We start from the raw sequence: 23,300 nt of genomic DNA, 5'->3' as shown, positions 1-23,300 counted from the left end.
GAAAAAATCATAATGGAAAAGGTTAGTTTGTCAATTTGTACGGACATTTCGCGACAAATAAAATATGTTCCCTTGATTATATGTACAATAATTTCAAAAATATACTAATGGCCTAAAGTGCTTAAAACAAATCCTATCCTATTTATTTGATCAATGTGATCTTCGCTCAAAACACCTCGCCCGTGTAATCGTTGCAAAATTTGAACTTGACCGTTAAGAACTCCGATTGAATCAGTTGCTATGCAGGGCTCTTCAAGCGTAGGACAACAATCTGGTTTCAGAACAGTGTCCAGTTTCTGTCGTTTTGGATTGCGGTCGGTATCACTATCCATTAAGGCGGAAGCCAACACAGTATCATCAAAACTACAATCGAAGTAATTCGTGACATTACTAGCCGCTGTGTGTGATTGGCAACAATGTGAAATTCGATCTTGTTCTATTTGATACGACAGTATTGTTCCTAACTGGTCTCTAGAAACTGGGGCGGTACAATTCTGGTCATGACAAGATGCCATTGCTTTAATCAGCATATTGCAATCTGAAGTTAAAGGATTTCTAAACTGTTCGAGAATCTGTTCATTTTTATATAGGAAATTAAACTTTGAAGACAAACTTAATGAACACATATCTTGAAATATATTAGTTCGAATCAGATTAGGAATGCATATTGCATGTTTCGTCAATTTTTTCGTTACTATTATAAACGTACATATTAAAGAATTAGTTTTTACAATGTCATTTTTACTCACAGATAAAGCTTCCAACAACATTACAAGCTCAGGCGCAATAGTTTCGAACATATTCCTATCGTCCAAACTACTGATCAAATTGATAGTGTACATAGTTTCATACAATTTCTGTGGCGTTATTTGTGTTAAACTAACAGAACAAAATTCAGTAAGATGCTGTGCAAACATATTTTTAACGCCAGCGACTAATTGGTTATCTACTTTATCCAGACCGATTGTAATCCATAACTTACAATTTTTCTTATTAGAAATTGGATACTCTGTCCATACTTTTTGTTGCATACTACTCGGCAAAAATACAAACAAGTTTTGCAGTAATCGACCTACAAAAACAGCTTTTGGTTGCGAAACGAACACTGAAAACTCATCGTTTATAACCTTCCAAAACTTAAAATAAGACCATAAAAGCCAAACCGACTGGAATCGAAGATAGATACTCCAAACATCGAGCCCTGCTACACCTACCCAGTATGAATCCTGCAGAATCATACCTACCAACGTTTCCTCGAGGATTTTTTGTCGACTCCTGGAATCCTTTTTTGCGCAAATTAAAACAAATACTGCAATATGACTTAGCAATTCGTTATAACTGCCTTCATGTTGATTGAATATTAAGTGACTTCTTGATAAATGTCTAATACACGTTGATAGCAAATTGTTTCTTACGATATAGAGATCGATAATAGTTGTATTCCGGTCCTCCGTAACCAGTTTGGAGATAACGTACATCACTATTTTATTAAGAGCTATTATTTCTTCGGTTGATTGATAATCGGTTGAAGAGAGTGCCTGAAATCAAACAGAGCATTAAATATGTATTTTGAGAATAAGCATATGTTAAGTCACCTTGGCAAAATTTGAATGTCTAAACACCAATCCGAAGAGATTCATATATCCAACTGTCAAATGCTGGCGAACTGCTTCAATCAATTCTTTGCTGAAATTCTTCGTCAATAGCGTGTTCTCTATAGCAACTGAAGTGTTCAGCAGGGTTTCATAATTGTTGAATTCTTCTTTGATCAACATCAAAATCTTGAGTAATACTTTCAGCAAAAGCCCATTGAATTTCAGTTTTATCAGTCCGTTTTTGCTGATTTGCATGCAGTCCAGCAATGTTTTGAAAAACTTTTCTACTTCATCGTTGATACCAAGTACATGATCATGCAACCAAGTTGTATCGTTGGCTACTATTTGTTTGTCATATGTCGAAATAAGCTTCACCACTGCTTTCCAAACTTCGGTGGAAAGTCTAGTATCAATTCCGATGGTTATGGAGCCGATTTTGCAAAAATGGTCAATTACTGTCAATAAATAGAATACATTAATCTAATCAGTCTAGATCTAGACTTGCATGCAAATGATTATGATTTTATCATGCCACAACATTTGTGGGATTGGCCGTACCATTTATGCTGTAGCGTTTTGAAGTAGAATAGTTCTAACGCATGAATAAAGGGTTTTTTAGATAGTTTAATTGTGCACAGACTGAACTGAAAAAATATATTAAAAATCTCATTTTGCAATGTTATTAACGCACTTACTGCCAAAAACGTCGAATAATCGAGTACTTTATTAGAAACAGACTAAAATATTTTAAAATTTCAACTTTTGGTTACTAAAATAGAATATCTTGTGCAGAAAAGCCTTCCAAATAAAGAAGACTTCTTTATTCAGTATTTCACATTTTTGTTTCAGGTAAAAATTACAGGCTGAATAATGCACGGAGTTTGAGTTGTCCACGGTGAGCTGCTGCGCGTGATGAGGAGATCCTCCAGCGTACTGTAGTGAATCTGTAGTCGAATCCCCCAAAAAACTGGTTGGGTCTAGTATAATAGTATGTATGGAAGAATTTTGGTACATATTATGAATCATCTTTTTGCTACAAAATGTTGGTTCTATATTTTATTAAATAGAGGGCGCCATCACTAACTTTTCAAAGAGATATAGAATATCTACATGTTTGGAAGAATTACTGCAAAATGACTGTTCTATTACACTACTCTTCTAAATTGTCATAATTTTAATTTAAGCATTACATTATCAAAAAGCTCTTATCGTCCTCAGAAATTTCAAGATAAGACATCACTTGACATGTACTGGAAGTTGTGTTCTCCCTAGTGTAGCCTTGTATTCGATTTTTTTCGAGAGTTGTCCTATTGGAACTGTAGAACTTGGTCTCTGGAAGGGCTCCCGTCAGAATCATTCACTAAAATTGCAGACGAGACGGGCAATGTCATCCACTGAAACACTCTTTAAGGTCAATTGGTCGGTGTTAAGTCTGACCGGACTAAGTCGCAAAACATCAAAAAATGAGATAATGATAACACTGGATAAACAATTTCTTCAGCTACATTCGACTTTTGCCAGATTTGAAATATGTAACCATGAACAAGAATTATGGCAAAAAAAAATTCCAATTATAACGTAGAGGATGCTGCGATTCAAACTTTAAACCCGTTTTTCTCGAAATCAATATTTTGTCACTTAGTCCGATCTGACATAACACCGACCAATTGCATTCTGAATGATATTCGTTGTACGGTTCAGGTATGTGCGGGAGTAGACTTCGCGATCGCGTGTATCATCGCGAATGGCTTGTTTGTACGTTAACGTTGTCGATTGCGTGTGCGTTTGTATGTCGCGTGTGCTAACGTTTAACCGTGTGCCTTTCGCATATTCGAGTTATTGGATGGTCGCACGCGAACCGTGAATGTGATACTTAATTTTCTGTGTACGGCTCAGATGCTACAAATGCTAAAATGAGTTCTTCCATATCACATCACGTGTTGGCTAGTGGCTATGAGCTTTATTTTTTCGATTGGTTCAACTGAATGTATGGACCTAAGTAGCTAGAACGGAGGATAAAGATTTCCGGACGTGACCGATTCATGGTCGCGTCAACACGGACGTTTGTGAGTTGGCGTTTGAGACCACGTTTGTAACTTCGTAAGTACTAAAACGTTCACCTTATCACCGGAGTATTTTCAAGTTTGCGATATCGCGAACGTAGGTGTGCGTGTATTAGAGATGGGCGAAACAGTTCACTTCGCAGAACCATTCCCGACTGAACAGTTCTGTAAAAAGAACTAGTTCAGATGAACCGTTCTTCCGTTCAGCTGATATTTTACTTGTATCTAGCGAATGTCTCTCAAAACATTCGATTCTTGGAGAGGAACCAAACAGATGGTGCCCAAACTATTATACCCCTGTATGCTTAACAAGTTCATCAAGGGTAGCGATTTCTTCATGATGTATAACTAGAGAAATAGAGAATGTGATGATTCGTTCTTCGCCGGTTCCATTCTCGGAGAGCACAGAGAGCGGTTTGTGGGACGGCAAGTCGGTTCATTTTCATTCGTTCACCTAAAAATCGGTCCGAGAAATTCGCCAAACGGCTTTGGGTCAGGTTCAGTTCATTCGCTTTGAAGAGAATTGTGAACTACCGTTCTTTTAAAAAGAACTTCCGTTCGCTCATTCTCTTCGAAGAACCAGTTCACTTGAACCGTTCGCGAACGAATGGCCCATCTCTAGCGTGTATGATCACGAAGGGCTTAAGCGTTCGTATGTTAACGTGTTTGTCGTGCGAGAGTTCACGTGTGTGTGACTTCACCTGTATAAATTCGATTTTATAACCATTCACACATTCGTGTGTGTTCTGTGTGGATGGTCACGCGACCTGTCATTCTGACAGTTTTCGGTGTACGGTTCACATTCTGACAGGGAGTGAGTTACCCCATATCACTAGAGTTCCCGGTCATGTCGCCATGGAACGTCTTGTCCAGTGGATATGGGAGCTTTCTTTTATTTTAATTGGTTCAATTGAAGGTACGGATCTAGACTGCTGGTACCGACGATAGAAAGTGATCGATTCATAATTGCGCGAGAGCGGGAGTTTTTAGGTTCACGCTTAAGAGCGCGTTTGAAAATTTATAAGCTCTGAGACGTTCATCTTATCGTGTTTGCGAGATCGCGGGTGTACTGCCGTTCTACGCATAATTATCCCATGTATACAGGGAATCCCACAGAACACAAGACAAATATGCTTATAACTGTCAAAATTCTCTTTTAAAGAAAATTCCGGACTAACGGTTGACCGTTAGTTTGGGCTGGTGCAGAGTATATAAAACACATCAATATAAAAAAGGTTCATAAGCCTTCTCGATGCGCCACTATCGAGACGTAATGCAATAACCATCTTAAAGGAATTTTCTGTAAGCTGTTCTTTAAAACTGATACGTAAATATGCTTGATGATGTTTGCAATACCGTCAAAATCCGTCAACCTAGAGAAGGTTAAACATAAGTTTGAAACGTTCTAAATCAGTAATTCATCTAGACTCAACCAATGTTTCGTACTGTTTCTTAAGAAGTGGTAATGACTTCTAGACCAAATAAATGCTTTAGTCACCCATGCCCAATAGAATTTTTGAAAATATGCTAATCAACCATCAGTTCGAACGACTATTATGCCAAATGACCACTATTCCAAACGATGCCAGCCTTTGCAAAAGGACTTTAATTAACAGTTACATAATCAACTCACCGTTTTTCAAACATTCAAATTCGTCCTTCAAATCCAAATGTTGAAAATATTGTCCAGATCCTGTAGGAGGCGCTAACAAATTCGATACTAAGTGATGAATTTTCTGACACACCGTGAATAGTTGTTTCACCATATCATCTTCGTTGGTTCCTGGATTATTAGTATGAATATGCTGCCGGATTACTTCATAGCTTCGTATTAGAAACTCCAGAAAAATGACGATAGATTTGTAAAATTGATACGTCTCTGATGTCCCGACGACATACTCAGTAAACTTTAAAAGTATATTGGCGATAGCTAACAGCGATTTCAAGTTATCGATCATGAAGCATGATAGAGCGTTGTCTTCCAACTCGACGGCAATCTGTAAACAGTCATTTGTTGATAAATTAATTTCAATAGTTATTCAACTAATCGATTTCAAACTTCAGGGAAATAAAATAAAACATTGCATTAAACTTTTTCCATATTCGTTTTATTCAATTTCATAGCCATATCCAAATACACGTACCTTTCTCTTAACATTACTCATAAGGTCTTGTACAATGTTTGAGCCAGATTGTTTTTGTGTGCAAACCCATTTTTCCTCATTCCTGCTTATGCTTCCGATTTACCTCAGGATACTTCCGAAGTGCCTGCTTCATGATGGCCCAGTATTTCTCAATTGGGCGCAATTCCTGTGCGTTCAGGGGATTAAGATTTTTGGCACGAAACTGACCTCCTTAGTCTTAAACATCTTTCGAGTAATAGTATGCGGTTTGTCTCCAGTCCGTGCAGTGTGTAGGGACAAAGAATGTGCTAATCCGCGTTCAAGCTTATCTTGCCAGTTCGGTCCTGTCCTCAGTTTTTTGTTCGCGTGTGAGGATTAAACAATAGCTATCTGTATATGCTGGATCGGTTCGTCGTTGGACACCAGTTTAAAGATAAGTGGTTTTTATCTTTTGTAACACATTTATTGCTTTCTTCCGTTTGCGTCTGCGTTGACGTTTTCGATGGTTCGCTCTCCGGATGGTCAATTCGAGGTTGAATCGGGCTCAACTCCTACGAGGTTGGCCGTTTTAGAGACCGCTTACGGCAGCCGATGAAAATGCTTGAGTGCAAAATTTTGCATTCAGTATTAGTCGCGGAGAATGATAAGAAAACATACCCCTAATCAAACTCCTATCGGATGACTTTTGTTGGAACTGCCTTACCGAACTACATCCTCCTGGACAAGGTCCGTTTACCTGTCCGTCTGTTTGTACCGCGGGTCATGAATTGCACTAAGTGTAAACAATTAGGTCATACAGCAACCTGTTCCCGGAGGGAAACCCAATTTTGCAAGCAGTTCTACTGGTATTTGACAACGCCTAAAACTGCAATTTTATTTGAATAATTCAATAATTCACAAATTCATTCTTACTACCTAATTTAACCTAATCTACTCACAAGAAGTGATTTCCTTTCGCCTACTAACTTTTATTTCACTAAGTGCTGAGCTATGCACAATCTCCCCTATTTGCAACCGGTGATTTGGTCGCTATACTGAACCTACAATCAAATGGTAGCACCTTGCCAATTGTATGTCCAATGGTCACTCCGAAAGAAATCAATTTCCGACAAAACTGCCTATTTTCTACCTCACTGATGCACTATCGAAATTCACTGCTTGTTTACTTTTTTGCATTTCTTTTCTTCCACCCCCGCTTATCTACTTCTGCTGCCGGCTATCGCTCGGTGTGAACTGTCATGCTGCAGCTATGCAGAGCAGATACACCCCAGTCCGTAACATCCGGTATTTTCAGATTTACATGATCTCCAGCGCCGCTAGATTAATTACACCTCGTTGCTGTATCTTACCATCGGCAGTTCTTACGTCCACCCTTCCAACCCGTCCGTCCGACCCCTTAATCACTGTCTCAACGATACCCGTTTCCAAGATTTTCGGTTCTTCCCGTCCACCACGAATAGCAGGTCGCCCTCTTTAAGCGGTTTTTGTTCGTCGAACCATTTCGACCGTTAGTTGAGCGTCGGAAGGTACTCCTTGCTCCACCTCTCCTACATTTGATCGGCAAGATGCTGAAATCGCTTGTACATATTCCGCAGAGCTGTAGCGGGATCTGTCGCCTTCATATCTGCACCAGACGGCGGAATAAAATGCCAGGAGGTAAGAGAACCGCTCACGATTTCTGCACACTCTTCGTTTATACGCTTCATTCTGATCATTTCGTTGTTTGCTCCCGGAAAGCAAGTGGCATTGTCAGAAAAGATTTGCATTGGTTTGCCGAACTTGCTACGGAAACGAGCGATGGCTATCCGACACGATTCCGTAGTGAGACTGTGAACGACTTCTAGATGCACTGCGCGTATCCTTACGCCGTCCAACCGTGATTTCCACCGGACCCAGGTAACCCTTCCCCACGGAGCTGAAAGGCCGAAGATTAGAAGTGACCCGTCCAACTGGAAGGGGAGCCATTCTTGGTGATCGTGGACTTTGCACCAGATGCATTTACTCACGACCTGCTGTATTGCCATACGCAATTTCGCAATCGTCTCATCTCGTTGAAAATTGTCTCCGAATCAGCGTGTCCGAATTCTTTGTGATAGTGCTGGATCAGTTTCTGCGTAACCTCATGTAACCTCGACCGGATTATGGGACACCGTCGTTGTCCAGTACCGGTGAACTATTGTAGATCGAACTACTTTTTTGACTATCTCCATGGGGTTACCTGACTAACGTTTCAAGTTGCTGGTTAGTACACTCATTTCATCCGGGAAGCTGTCCCACTGAGCCTGCTGCCACAGGATTCTTTCAGCCCGCTGGAGCTCATCCGATCCAATGGTGCTATCACTGACACGTAATTCGCCCCCGTCGCTCGGAACAGCTGCCTCTGCTTCTCCGTAGCTCGTATAGTGACTATTGACTCTCTTCTTCTCTTCTCTCTTGTCGGTAGTTGGCGATGAAACGCACCATGTTGCCTGTCACTCGCAATAGTTTGATCCAGCGAGAAATCGGTTCCACGTCGATCACTCCGTGGAACAGAAATACACCTCCAGCTTCCTCGTCAGTCTCTCCGATCGCCGATACTGGCGTTGGCCAAACTTTTTGCGGACCATACAAGACCGATGGTCCGTAGAACCAATCTCCTTCGCTTTGTAACGGAGGACCCAGCCCCATTTCGTCAGTACGTCTGCGGCGGTATCCATCGCCAGTCTGTCACATTCGTTAACTCTCGTATCTCGCCGATCCGAAATGCTACGAACTGCTTGTATCGGTGATGATCCGAATTAAGCCAGCTGCATACGGTCCTAAAGTCCATCCAGAAAACAGTGTGGGTAATTTGGTACGAATGCATACTCAAGATTGTTTGACTCAACCGTGCTCCCAGAACGGCACCCATCAGTTCCAGGCAGGGAATTGACTGGCGTTTTACAAGATAACATCGGGAAATCCGGATAGCCTCAGCCTCTGGTAACAAACTTGTCCACCGCTTCCAAAGTTCCCAGGAAGTGGCGTTGATTTCCTGGTCCCAATCACAGTTAAAACGCCACAGGTACTGTATAATTTTTTTCCCGTGGATGGTGAACAGCGATAGGAGCCCTAGAGGATCGAAGAATCCCATTACGCAGCCTGCGACGAGCCTTTTCGTCGGTCGTTTTCCCTCGAACAACGGCTGCAACTCTTCGCGATACCTCGTTGACAATGAAAACTGGTCCATATTCTGATCCCAGATCACTCCCAGCACTCTCTCCTTCGACGTTTGCTTGTCCCGTCCGAAATAAACCGGTGCTGCAGGTGTTTCTTCTCCCAGACGCCGTAGCGCTTCTGGTGTGTAGATACCCAGTTCCGTATCTCGAATCCCGCTTTTTGGTGGACCAGTCGAACCTCCTGCGGCAGCTTAACTTCCTCTTCCACCGTGTCGACACTGTCGAAGTAGTCACTGACATAATGTCGAAGAAAAATAGCAATAATATATGTCGATGAAAGAAGCAGAAGCTTCGGGATATTGCACAGCAAACTCTTCTGCATTCCGAATCTTGACAAACTGAGTTGAGCAGGGAGTACTCGCCGGTCCGAATGTCGCTACAACCATGACGTACACGTTTGGTGGATCATCCGGATTTTCCCTGAAGATAAACCGCTGCTTCTGTTTGTCCTTCGCGCGAATCATCAATTGGTGGAACATCTTCTTCAAGTCGCCACCGAATGCAACCCGCCATTCCCGAAAACCAGAGAGAACTTTGATCAGCGGGACGAGCATGTCTGGTCATTTCAGCAATTTAGAATTCAGGGATACTCCTTGTACCGTTGCTGCAGCATCCCACACCAGGCGAACTTTTTAAGGCTTCTTCGGGTTCTGGACAACAGTGATCGGAAGATACCAGACCTGGTCGGAAGCAGTATCGGTTCGTTCTTCGGCGGTAGCGATATGTGTTTATCCTTTTTGCTGGTATTATGCTATTTGCCTACAGACATTTTTTGCAGCTTTGGATTTTTTATGAGCCGACTTTCCAGTCGTTTCATCCGTCGCAGGGCCATTGGATAACTGTCCGGGAACCGTGGATCATCAATTTTCCATTGCAACCCAGTTTCGAAGCGATCACCAACGCGTCTCGTTGTACGCTCCAGTATTTCCTGGGCGCGTTTCTCTTCTCCCGTTTCTTGCAGTATTGCGATCACCGATTCTTCCAATGCGTGGTGTCTCTTTAACAGTTCGTGTAGGACATCATTGCTGATCCGGTGATGGTAGCCCAGATAGTTGGCTGCTGAAGCTGTAGTGGATTGTCTTGGACCATTAACCGTCCATCCGAGGTTAGTTCGAACCACAGTTGTCTCTATTTGTGTGCCCTCTTTTGCTTCTATCGAAGCAAACGAATGTATATTGTTCGCTCCAATGAGCAATTGTGGCTGTGCATCGTACCCACGCATGTGCTCGTACTGTACAGCTAGCTCCTCGCTGTTCAACCTCTAATGTGGCAGCATCAATTTTCCGACTTTATGGACAGTGAGTAGTAACATCTTGCCACCGCCACAGGCGCTAGTGCCTGACGTCCACAGGCTCAATCTGTGCGATTCCTTCACTCTCGAAACGTTTACAGTCCACCTGACGGTCAGACGCTCTTTTATTCCAACTGCGCCTAGGCGATTCGCGAGATTTTCCTCCACCAGCGTGACGGAAGCACCTTCGTCCAAGAACGCCAACATCGTAGCCGATTTTTCTCTACAGTACAGCTGAACTCGAGCAATCCGGAATATCAAAGTGCAATTCGTTCTGATGTGTGCACTCAATCCGACCACGTCTCCAACTGGATGCATAAGTGGATTGTGAAACTTCCTACAGTTACCAATGTTACAGCGAATTGTAAATTTGCACTGCCCGCCGTGCTCGTTGAGGCATACATAAAACAACTTTTCAAGATTAACCAGCTTCAGTAACTCCACATAGCGCAGCTTTCTAAAATCCTCACAATGCCGCAGACGGTGGGCTGTGCCCCGCCATTTTTTTTTTTTTTTTTATCTTAAAATACGTTTATTTAGGCCCAAATGCTGTAGCTTAACGAGGCCGATAATTCATTTTTTTTATATTACATGTCACATGTTAGTGGGGGAAGGGAAAGCCGTATTTAGGGGCGGCTTGCTCCCCTCTTATGTAAGTACAGGAAAAAGGTAGGAAGTGGGATACATATTGTGTAATTGACATCGTCGTTTGCTGATTGATCATTGTGGCGGATATGCACACTTTGTTGTAGTGTTGTAGTTTCCAGCCTGTAATCGCAGGGGCGAGGGGAGGGTCGATATTTCGGATAATTATTGGCACTCTATATCATCTGCATGGTTATCAAGAAGAGTGTGCACCGAAGACTCGTGAAGCAATGCCATATTGTAGATACAGGGATAGGTTGGTGAGATTCTACTGTGAATGAGAGAGGGTAAAATGTATTAAACTTGGACATCAATGGTTTTCAAAAAGATATAGATAAGAAAAATATAGGGGTGGTCACGGCTTGCCAGGACGTCCCGGACTGGCACATAGGGTGATCTACCTCGGGCCCGAAGGGAATCTATTAGTTGGGACCTGGCAACACAGTACTCTGCGCACAGCCAAACAACATGCTCGATGTCGTGATAGCCGTTCTCACAAACACAATGATTATTTTCAGCAAGCCCTATACGACGGAGATGCGCGTCAAACGAGTAATGGTTGGACATGATCCTTGACATCGTACGAATAAAGTCCCGGTTCACATCCAACCCCTTAAACCAAGCATTCGTTGATACCTTCGGGATAATGGAATGTAGCCACCGTCCCAGATGCCCATTGCTCCATGAGGTTTGCCAACTATCGAGCGTCCTCTGACGAGAGATACTGAAAAATTCGTTGAAGCAAATTGGTCTTTCGTAAGTGTCGCCTTCTAATGCGCCCACCTTGGCTAAAGAGTCCGCCTTCTCATTGCCCGCAATAGAACAATGTGACGGGACCCAAACCAAGGTAATCTGGTAAGATTTTTCAGATAAAGCACTCAGATATTCCCGTATTTTCCCCAGGAAATACGGTGAGTGCTTTCCAGGCTTCGCCGCACGGATGGCCTCAATGGAGCTGAGACTATCCGAAACGATGAAGTAATGGTCTGAGGGCAGGGTGTCAATGATCCCGAGAGTATACTGAATGGCAGCTAATTCTGCGACGTAAATTGAAGCAGGATCATTGAGTTTGAATGAGGCAGCAAGATTTTCGTTGAAGATACCGAAGCCTGTGGACCCGTTGAGAATTGATCCGTCAGTGTAGAACATTTTGGCGCAGTCGACTTGATGGTATTTGTTATAGAAAATATTTGGGACCACTTGTGGGCGAATATGATCCGGAATTCCACAAATCTCTTCCTTCATGGATGTATCGAAAAATACAGTTGGATCAGAAGTATCTAAGAGATGAGCACGGTTGACGTTATATGTAGATGAATTGATGTTCTGTGCCATGTAATCGAAGTACAAGGACATGAATCGGGTCTGAGAATTAAGCTCGACAAGCCTTTCGCAATTTGCAATCACCAATGGGTTCAGAATATCGCATCGAATGAGCAATCGATATGAGAGGTCCCAGAATCGATTTTTCAGCGGTAGAACGCCCGCCAGCACTTCGAGACTCATCGTATGGGTCGAGTGCATGCAACCCAAGGCAATACGCAAGCAACGATACTGGATTCGCTCCAGTTTGATGAAGTGTATGTTCGCAGCGGAGCGAAAGCAGAAACATCCGTACTCCAACACTGATAATATCGTTGTTTGGTACAACCTGATTAGGTCTCCTGGATGGGCACCCCACCATGTTCCAGTTATTGTACGGAAAAAGTTGATCCTTTGTTGGCACTTCTGTTTCAGATACCTAATGTGACATCCCCAGGTACCTTTAGAGTCGAACCATACCCCGAGATATTTGAATGTTGAAGCCTGAGCAATAGTTTGATCCATTAATTGAAGCTGTAGTTGCGCTGGTTCACGCTTTCTAGAAAATACGACTAGCTCAGTTTTCTCCGTGGAGAACTCGATACCCAGTTGGAGAGCCCATGCAGACAAATTGTCCAAGGTATCTTGCAGTGGTCCTTGCAAGTCGACGGCTTTAGGACCTGTAATAGAGACCACACCGTCATCTGCAAGCTGCCTTAGCGTGCAGGAATTGACAAGACATTCGTCAATGTCATTCACGTAAAAATTGTAGAGGAGAGGGCTTAGACATGAGCCCTGGGGAAGGCCCATGTAGCTAAATCGTGATGTCGATAAATCGCCATGCGAGAAATGCATTTGTTTTTCAGACAACAGGTTTAGCAAAAAGTTATTTAAAATTGGCGAAAGACCATGCTGGTGCAACTTCTCATAAAGAATGTTGATCGAAACTGAATCGAAAGCCCCCTTAATATCCAAGAATACTGATGCCATCTGCTCTTTGTTAGCATATGCCATTTGAATTTCTGTTGAGAGCAACGCAAGGCAATCGTTCGTCCCTTTGCCTTTGCGGAAGCCAAATTGTGTATCTGACAGTAAGCCATTTGTTTCGACCCAATTGTCGAGCCGAAACAGGATCATTTTCTCGAACAACTTCCGGATACAGGACAGCATTGCAATCGGACGATACGAATTGTGGTCGGAGGCTGGTTTTCCTGGTTTTTGGATGGCGATGACCCTCACCTGTCTCCAATCATGTGGGACAATGTTACCCTCAAGAAACCTATTAAATAAATTCAACAAGCGTCTTTTGGCAGAGTCTGGAAGATTCTTCAATAAGTTGAATTTAATTCTATCTGGCCCCGGGGCTTTATTGTTACATGATAAGAGAGCAAGTGAGAACTCCACCATCGTAAACGGTGTTTCGTTCGCGGTATTGTAAGGCGACGCGGCGCGGTAGATTTTCTGTGCCGGGGCGGAATCCGGACAAACCTTCTTGGCGAAATCGAATATCCAACGGTTTGAATATTCCACGCTCTCGTTAGTACTGTTTCGGTTTCGCATACGTCGGGCCGTGCCCCAAAGAGTGCTCATCGATGTTTCTCTTGTTAACCCGTCGACAAACCGGCGCCAGTAACTGCGTTTCTTAGCTTTCATTAAATTTTTCATTCGCTTTTCTAATATCGCGTACACTCGATAACTAGCAACTAACCCGTCGTTCCGGAAGGTTTTATACGCGGCAGCTTTCTCCGCGTACACGTCTGAGCACTCTTTGTCCCACCACGGGTTGGGAGAACGTTTTTGGGTGTTCACGTCGGGTACTCGTTTCGTCTGAGTTTGAATCGCGCTATCGAGAATCGAGTTGGACAAAAACTTATATTCTTCCTCCGGGGGAAGTATCTGTGTTGAATCGATAGTTTTGGATATCTCAGCAGCGTAGCTCTTCCAATCAATGTTTCGTGTGAGGTCATAGGGAACATTGATTGGTGTCGATGGTCTTGAACCAGTGGTGATTGCAATTACAATTGGTAAGTGGTCACTACCGTGGGGATCAGATATTACCTTCCACTTGCAATCTAACCGTAGTGATGTCGAGCATAAAGATATGTCCAGTGCACTTGCTTGCGCAGGTGGTCTAGGAATTCGTGTCATTTCCCCTGTGTTCAGAATTGTCATATTGAAGTTGTCACAAAGGTCTTGAATTGTCGAAGATCGATTATCGTCGTATAGACAGCCCCACCCCGTACCGTGAGAGTTAAAGTCTCCAAGAAGCAGGCGGGGCGTGGGAAGGTGTTCAATCACATTGGAGAATCTTCGATATCCCATCATGGCCCTAGGAGGAATGTAAATAGAAGCAATGCAAAGATCTTTGCCTTTGATTGTTGTTTGACAAGCGACAACTTCAATGCCTGGCGTCGAAGGGAGGTTGATTCGATTGAAGGAGTAGCACTTTTTGATCCCTAAAAGTACCCCCCCATATGAGTCTTCTCGATCCAAGCGGATAATGTTAAAATCGTGGAAGTTGAGGTTTATATTAGAAGTTAGCCATGTTTCACATAGGGAAAATGCATCACAATGATTGTAATTTAGCAAGTGTTTTAATGAATCAATTTTGGGGATAATACTTCTGCAGTTCCACTGTAAAACAGTGATCAGATCCCTGATTCCGTCTAATAAGTTAGCCATCGAAGGATACGATCGCTGCAAGGAGGGGCCATTGTTCAGTCAACTGTTTTAAAAATGTTCTTACTGTTGGTAGAATAGCAACCAGCAAGCTTTTCATAGGATCGGTAATGTTGAAAGCTGTGAATATCCAGTCCACAATGTCAGAAAATTTAAGGAATCCCGTTTTAGGTTGAGTTTCTGACTGTAAAATTGGAGCACTTGGGATTTTTGGTGCCCCGGGGAGTGCTGGGAACTCCTGGTTGTATCTCAATTTCCCAAAACCAGGAGGTATTATCTTCGGATTTGTACCAGCACTTCCAGTTGATGAATTATTTTTATTTTGTACCCTTGTTTGGGACAACCTAGGACCCTTACGAGGAAGTTCAGGTGAGTTTTGATTAGGTCTTTTCCTAGAGTTTCCAAGCGGAGCCAAAGAATGCCCCTCGCAAGGGTCGTTAGAGGCGTTATCGTCAGTTGGCAAGAGAGCGAATGGGTTTTCGGAGATAAGTGGAACAGCTCTTTTAAGCATTTCTGCGTAAGAGCGTCTGGAGCGATCTTTGGCGGATCGCTTCAGTTTATCCGCGCGAAGTTTGTACGTTGGGCATGTCAAAAGTGCATGCGGATTCTCCCCACAGTAAACACACTTCTCAGCGGGGCTACTGCAAGTATCATCCGCATGGCGTTCCCCACATTTACCGCACCGTTGCTTGTTGCTACAGTAGGTGGCCGTGTGACCTAGCTGCTTGCAATTGGAACAATTCATGACCCGCGGTACAAACAGGCGTACAGGTAGACGAGCTCCTCCCACTTCAACGTAGCTCGGAAGTGCAGATCCGGCGAAGGTTACGCGAAACGAGTCTGATGGATAGTAATTACCATCTTCGATGGACTTTGAGTGCAATTGCTTGCACTCCAAAATCTTAACTGATCGAAGGTTAGGGTCCTTAAAGCGGCCAGCCCCATCATTCATCAGATCATCGACAGTTAGACCCGCATCACTTACCACACCGTCGATCTCCACATCACGAGAAGGGATGTAGACGCGATACTCCAGCGTAAAGAGGCTATTGCTAACGATATCATTGGCCTGTTTCAAGTCAGTAACGACTACGCGCAGTTTATCTGACTGAACCTTTTTAATCTCGGTTACGGCCGAGTAACGTTTTGTCAGCTCCCGTGCAACTGTTATGCTGTTTAACGGTTTATTTTTGGGCCGAAAGTATACCACCCAAGGACCAGCGGATCCATCCTGGTAAACCTTGACTCGGGGGGGCTGTGAGACATTGGGGGAAAGTGGGGGAAGTGGATCGACCATAACATTATCTGTCTCAGTATCAGATATACGTTCTTCTTCTTCATAATATTCCTCTTCGGAGGGTGATCCTTCTGTTTGTTCCATTTTGTTGCGGGAGCAACACGCTCGACCGCACTGTTTAACTTAAATCAAAATAAAAAATCAAAAGCAATAAAAAGAAAAAAATCGATAAGAAAAGTAAAAAACGAAACACTTCACCAGTTGGTTCCTGACGAGCTGGTAGGTGAATTGATCCTTCGTTTGTTTTATCCGTCACCCGCGTGACCTTCACACAGTAGAGCTGATATAGCTCGTCTAAACAAAGCCGTCTTTCAGGCAAGAAAAATGTTTAGTAACGCACTTCACTGCACTACTTTAACTGATATTGCAGGTAACAATTATCACTCGCGGGACTGTTTATTAGTAATGCTTTACTGCAGCCTCTGCCACAGCAAGCACCTTCGTACCACCGAAAAAACTAAACCACACCGGAGAGAACAAAAAGCACTTGTTTCCCGGTACAAAGTTGGGTTACGAATGAGTGCCCCGCCATTGATAGCACGGCCTCAACTTCCTTACATCATTCATAAGACCAGCTGTGGAAAATGCGGGGAGAATCATCTAGATGATTCGTGCAGTAAGAAAGCCGAAAAGTGTCCTTACCGTACGGACAGTCTACATGATATCTCGGCATGCCCCGCGTACAAACTACGCGGGGATAAACTGAAACGTTCTCTTGCGGGACGATCCAAACGTTTTTTCGTAGAAATGCTAAAGAAACCTACGCCACCCCCACCATCCTCAACAAACATCTATGCTCACAGGGTTACCATATTCACAAATTTTTCTGCAACGTCACAAATTTTTTGCACAATTTTTGATCACAGATTCTTTTTCACAGATGACAGAATTTTGGCATTTTGAATAAAATTTCACAGATTTTTGCAAAAATTGTGATTTTTCATAAATTTTCTGGAAATTTACATTTTTACAGATTTTTTTTCTATTTTAGTCATTACAGATGGTAGAATGATTTTTTGACCGAAACACAGATTCCCATGTCGCATCCCTGGGTTGCTCACTTGCCACCTAACGAGAGCGAGGCTGATGATCCACAAGAGGGAACATCTACTAGGGTGCCTAGAAGTTATTGGAAGAGGAGGAACATTTCTTCTCCTAAAGTTCCTTGTAAATCTGTGAAAGTTATCTATTGGAATCAGTAGCGTCTGGCTCAAATGGCACGTTCCCCATGTTGATCGTAGATTTGTGCCTTGTGATACTTATCTATTGGAAGTGTTGCAACCAAACCGAAGCCAGTAGCTCCTGGTCTCGGAGAATAAGCACTTCCAAGAACATCAAAAACCCCAAGTGTTCTTTTGATTCAGTTCGAGAATAATCATTGCACTGGATTTATCAAACTCTCGGACATAGTGGACTGGATAATAAAAACTTTCAATATTACTGATCCAATTAAAATTTTTATGTTGGCTTTTCTTCTTACAGTAAGAACATTTTTGAAGCAGTTGACTGCTAAATGGCCCCTCCTTTCAGCGATTATATCCTTCTATGGCTCACTTATCGAACGAGGTCACGGATTTGATCACTGTTTTACAGTGGAATTGCAGAAGTATCATCCCAAAAATCGATCCCTTCAAAATTTCAATAAAGTTTGAGTTGCGATGCATTTGCATTATGTGACGTTTGGTTAACTTCCGATATAGATCTCAACTTCCACGACTATTATTCACCTGGATCGAGACAACCCATATGGACGAATGCTTTTGGGGGTCAAAAGTGCTATTCCTTCTACAGAGTTCACCTTCCCCTTCCCTCGATAACAGGTATTGCCTCTATGATGATCTTCCTTAATTTACGATCTTTGCGATAACTTCAATTTGACAATTTTAAACACGGGTGAAATGCCACGGATTCAGCTTTTTGGTTAGCTTGATTCTTGACAGTGCGCATCAAGCTCAGACTAAGCCAGTACCCGGCGCGAACATACAAAAACGTTCTCCTAATGCGTGCTGGAACAAAGTTCTCAGATATGTACGCGGAGAAGGCCGCCACGTATAAGACCTTTCGGGACGCTAGCTAGCAACAATACGCGACGTTAAAAAAGCGAATGAAGAGTTTGATGAAAGCCAAGATTCGTAGTTACTGGCGCCGGCTCGTTGACGAACTAACGAGAGAAACATCAATTAGCACTCTTTGGTGCATGGCCCGGCGTTTGCGAAACCGAAACAGTAATAACGAAAGCGCGGAGTATTCAAACCGTTGGATATTCGATTTCGCCCAGGTTTGTCCGGATACCGCCCCGGCACAGAAAATCTACCGCACCGCGTCCCCTCAGGATAACGCGAACGAAACACCTTTTTCGATGGTAGAGTTTTCACTTGCTCATATAACAATAAAGCTCCAGGGCCAGACAGAATCAAACAACTTGTTGAATAATCTTTCAGACTCTGCCAAAAGACGCTCGTTGAAATTATTTAATAAGTTTCTTGAGGCTAACATTGTCCCACACGATTGGAGACAAGTGAAGGTGATCGCCATCCAAAAACCAGCCTCCGACCACAATTCGTATCGACCGATCGCAATGCTGTCCTGTATCTGGAAGTTGTTCGAGAAAATGATCCTATCCCGCCTCGACAATTGGGTCGAAGCAAATGGCTAACTGTCAGATACACAATTTTCGCAAAGTTAAAAGGACGAACGATTGTCTTGTGTTGCTCTCAACACTTACTTACTTGGCGGTGCAACATTGGGTATCTTCAATAGAAGTGTCAACAAAGGAGTAACTTTCTTCGACCCCCAATAACCGGAAAATGGTGGTGTCCACCAAGATTACCTAATTAGGTATTGTCGGTACCTGAGTACCTAGCAATAAGTTGTTCCATAAAACCTAAATCATCTAAAAATAAAATATCACATGAAATTTTGCATAACAATCTATAATACTTCACTTGAAATCAATTAGTATAACCAATAGCTCTATATTTGTATGATTTGTACATAAAGTTATGTGAAAAGCTGATTGGAAAATAATTATTCATGGAATTTACGTTTTGACATCGTTTCATTAGAATCCAGCGCCGGGTTGACGCTAGCTCCAAAAACGAAAACACTGTGTTTCTGAGCAAACCCCTAGTCCTGCGTGATGTCTCGCAAGAAAAGATTCCGTCTGGCGACAATTTTATCCTAAGTGGGGAAAATAATTATTTTCTGTTAAATTGAACATGATTTTTAGGTTCAGTGTAGGTTGGCTGTTTAATATTTTTGACTTAGCGCTATTTCTCTTGCATTTCTGATTTCGCCGAATTTGATGCATACAATAGCACAACTGTTTCTGAAGCTCGACATCACTGTACAGTTTAATCAAAAAATTCACAACGTGCAATTACCTTGTGCAAGTGCTTCCCCAACTCCGGAAGCAGAACCAGGGACACGTTCGTTTCGAACTCTTCCGGATCGAATAAGTAGAGCACCTTCGTGAACAAAAATTCGTAAACATCCACATCACTTTCCTGCCGGCGGAGACTGTTCAGACAAATGCGGGCAATTTTTTTCAACGACACTGATTGCAATTTATCTGCCTGTCTCAGATCTTGAAACGTTAGTAATTGAGTCGTGTGATCGGTCATAGCTTTGTCAGTTTTTGAAGATTTGCAGCGTATAAATGCAAGTAAATTTTCAAAAAAAACAGAAACAGAAAAACAATTTTGAACAGTAAACAACAATATCCGTCACTTCGCAAACTTGCGCGCCGGCGTGTTTCACTGGTTTCACTACCTTACACCCTTTGGAAATTTCAGGTTGGCTGCGGTCATCATATTAGCGACCACGTGCGTTTTGTTTTCTCCACCAGCTGATCGTATATGAACTATAAACAGAGAGTCAGCATTGTATTAGTTTTTTTCGAAATCAGAAGTTTTAACAGTAACATTGTAATTTGTTAACTTACGATACCCTGTAGTTACATTTGTATACTTTATGCCAGATCAGTTAGTTTTCGTGCGAAACTTTATTCAACGATATACTTGATATACAATGTTCGAGGGTATTTTTATTTTGTTGATAACTTTTTGAGAATTCATAATAATTTTTGTTTTTTACAGATCCTCAAAGTTCGGATGAGGAGTCCCCAGTTCCTGATGTCGATTCCTGTGACGCGATTGAATTAAAGAAACTGTTTAATCGCAATATCTCAAAAAGCTCGGAGATAGGAGCTTCGTTAAAGCGTACATGTGGTCTCTATTTATCACTTTCTAACGATGGGCGGAAACTAGCGGTAGGCCTTTCGCAAAAAGAAATCCAACTGTATCAAGTTGCATCTAATGGCGAATTGACACGAGATCAAACATATACTGACAAACGCAGCAGTACTATCCGGGGCGTTAAATTTTTCCATCAAGATTGTAACTTACTAATGAGCTGCACCGAAGATGGCACTGTGATGCTTCATGACTTGCGGTCGATGAAACCGGTAGCAACGTACCATGATTGTTCCGAAGGGCCAGCGAAAACAAGTACATCCTTCGATATCAATGAAAACGATCGTGTTCTTTGTGTTTCCACTGAAGTGCAGAAAGATGGTGATAGTTATTTGCTTTTCTACGATATTCGTGAGCGCGAGTATATGGGAAGTTATTGGGAGTGCCACAGTGAGGACATCACGAACGTTCAGTTTCACCCAACTAATCCAGATCTAATGGCTAGTGGTAGTGTGGACGGGTTAATCAATGTATTTGATATATCTCAACCAAACGAGGACGAAGCGATGCAGTACTGCTTCAATGTGGACAATTCTATTGAAACGTTCAGCTGGCATCTCAGTCCGAGCGAGAAAGACTGGATTTCTTGCGTAACGACTACGAATGATTTCCACTTGTACGACATAGCCAGCCAAGATCAGGAGGTACAGTTCAGCCGGGAAAACATCACTGCATCTATCAGAAGAACGTCGTCAATAGACTGCAACGTGATTGGAGCACATAACGATAGTACAGGATTTTTCCTATTAGCGGGTTCGAACTACAATAACGGGTGAGTTTTTATCAAATTTATCAGAGGAATCTTAGTAAAACTTGTTGGGTGATTAATTTCTTATGACGTTGAAGTGCAAACATACTTCGATATACCCGTTTTAAATATATTAGGATTAAAATATTGTACTAGCTGGTTATTTGTGTTCAATAGAAATGTGAAAATCAAACACCCGTATTCTTGTTTACGATACGACGAATGCGAGATTCGTTTGACAGCGATTCGAACGAATAGAAAGCTCATTTGATTTTGCTGTCGTAAACGGGAATACAAACCACTTTCGAACGTATCTCTCTTTCGTTGCAAACAAGAATACGGGTTATAATCTTCAAGCATAAAAGTCGGACTGAAACTTTTTGATATGAGAGTTTGCTAAAAACTACAACGAACAGTAGGGTTGTGGTACCGGTAATACCGGTACCGAAAATCCCGACACATTTTTGGTACCATAATACCGGTACTGAACAAAAGCCAGTACCGGTATTTTCGGTACTATACATTTTTTCATGACAAATATGTTAACTCTGCACGGGGATCTGTTTCAAAATATCGGTCTGCCTTCTAGATAAATCGTTGAGATAACACCTTTGTGCGGGAATGAGGTTTGGCCAACATCATAATAATTCTAGAAGTTAAAATTTTATTAGCGACATTCTGATTGGTTTCCATTATTTACTGGGTGGCGCGTTATAAGACAATGGTCTAAGTCATGTCTGTATTTGGTTTGCTCTTAAACCTTTATCTATAAAAGAACGAACAGCGATTTAGTAGCTAACAGTTTTAGACTTGGTGAACTGCTTCAAATGGAGCGATTTGTAATTATTAGCGATAGGAAAATTCTGCAAAGCTCCATAGTTTACAGGAAAACAAGGAGCCTTGATATGCATTAGAGAATAGTAGGCAAACGACATAAAGGTCGAAATCAATTTTCAGAAAAGCAAGAGAGGAAATGTGATTAACCTGCTCGGATTTACTGCCATTCTCGCTTTGATTTACTGTTGTTAATAAGGTTTGATACATTTACCATCTGTTCAAGTCGACGAAAGTCGCACCACTTAGCAGTTATTGATTTCAAAGTGGCCTAGATTTCGAAATAAAATATACGAAAAATATCTTCTGTGAAATGAGTCTTGCCATTCCGAAGCAATTAAAAACAATAAACATGTTTTTTGATCAGCACAAATCAATCCTCTGAGAATAAGATCATCAGTTTGAGCATTCAATTTCAGTTTGAAGCTTTTTTCGAATTTTTTAAAAAAAATTTCGAGTACCGGTACTTTACCGGTACTCCCGTACTGAGGGCTTCAGTACCGTAGTACCGGTTCTCGCCAAAAAGGGTCGATACTGCGAACTCTAACGAACAGCCCTATGGGGTCGCACGAACTGTAGACGTAGGACTACACTACTTAGTGTCAAATCTTTAAGGATGAACAGAGAAAGGGCAAAAACGAAAACGAAAAAAGCTGTTTTTTCCACACCGTGTGATAGATCTTCATAAAAATTAATCAGCATTACTGTAAAAACATTCGACATAAGCTGATTGATTTTTAGGAAGGTCTAACACACGGTGTGGAAAAACTGCTTTTTTTCGTTTTTGATTTTTGCCCATTCTCTGTCCAACCTTAATTTAGCAGTGCATTTGGATTAATAATAAATGAAGTATACTTCATTCGTACAGTTACCAATCAACATGCTACATATTGAACCAAATGATGTTACATATTGAACCAAACGTTCTTGCTTATCAGGTCACTTTATTTGTAGTAGGCGTTCGAATCCGATTAAAATTATATGAGAAGACATCAAACTGCGGCCGAAACCGAACAAATAGCTGGAACTGTTTTATACCTTAATGGGACAATCTCAACCATGAAAAAACTTCTAATTTTAGGCATTATAGTCACATTTCATGTGTGGGCTTTCTAGTTATATTTTGCCATTGTAACTTTTCAAAAGTAAACATTTAAATGTAGCGAATGCAATTCATATATCAAAGCAGGATATTGTATTAGTAGAATCAAAGTAGATAGGCTGAGTGAAAATGAGTCACGTGGAATCAATGCACGTAATTAATAAACCTTCG

The 23,300-nt window shown here is 42.0% G+C and overlaps 2 protein-coding genes across 2 annotated transcripts in view; one reads left to right on the top strand and one right to left on the bottom strand.

The window, feature by feature from the left end:
- Window positions 1-29: 29 nt before the first annotated feature.
- On the bottom strand, window positions 30-19,911 carry LOC131690951 (uncharacterized). Its single transcript, XM_058977047.1, has 4 exons — window positions 19,576-19,911; window positions 5,292-5,655; window positions 1,596-2,050; window positions 30-1,538 (listed from the first exon to the last, which is right to left on the bottom strand). The coding sequence occupies exons 1-4, from the start codon at window positions 19,813-19,815 to the stop codon at window positions 105-107; spliced, it is 2,493 nt and encodes an 830-aa protein (XP_058833030.1). The 5' UTR covers window positions 19,816-19,911; the 3' UTR covers window positions 30-104.
- Window positions 19,912-20,021: 110 nt separating this feature from the next.
- LOC131691562 (WD repeat-containing protein 89) overlaps window positions 20,022-23,300 on the top strand; it is a 35,399-nt gene continuing 32,120 nt past the window's right edge. Inside the window, exons 1-2 of the mRNA XM_058978077.1 lie at window positions 20,022-20,231; window positions 20,290-21,217. Of these exons, the coding sequence (XP_058834060.1) occupies window positions 20,222-20,231; window positions 20,290-21,217 (938 nt within the window). The 5' untranslated portion in view covers window positions 20,022-20,221. The remainder of the gene's footprint in view (window positions 20,232-20,289; window positions 21,218-23,300) is intronic.

This window comes from Topomyia yanbarensis, chromosome 3 (assembly GCF_030247195.1).
Source record: "Topomyia yanbarensis strain Yona2022 chromosome 3, ASM3024719v1, whole genome shotgun sequence".
In the NCBI taxonomy this organism is placed as follows: domain Eukaryota; kingdom Metazoa; phylum Arthropoda; class Insecta; order Diptera; family Culicidae; genus Topomyia; species Topomyia yanbarensis.
The sequence above is the reverse complement of the archived record's forward strand: the minus strand, read 5'-3'. Positions and strand labels throughout refer to the sequence as shown.

Coding starts and splice junctions, on each gene's coding strand:
- LOC131690951 (XM_058977047.1), bottom strand. CDS start 19,815: ATGACCGATCACACGACTCAATTACTAACGTTTCAAGATCTGAGACAG. Junction 5,656..19,575: donor TGGGGAAGCACTTGCACAAG/GTAATTGCACGT, acceptor GACTGTTTACAG/ATTGCCGTCGAGTTGGAAGA. Junction 2,051..5,291: donor ATTTGAATGTTTGAAAAACG/GTGAGTTGATTA, acceptor ATTTATTGACAG/TAATTGACCATTTTTGCAAA.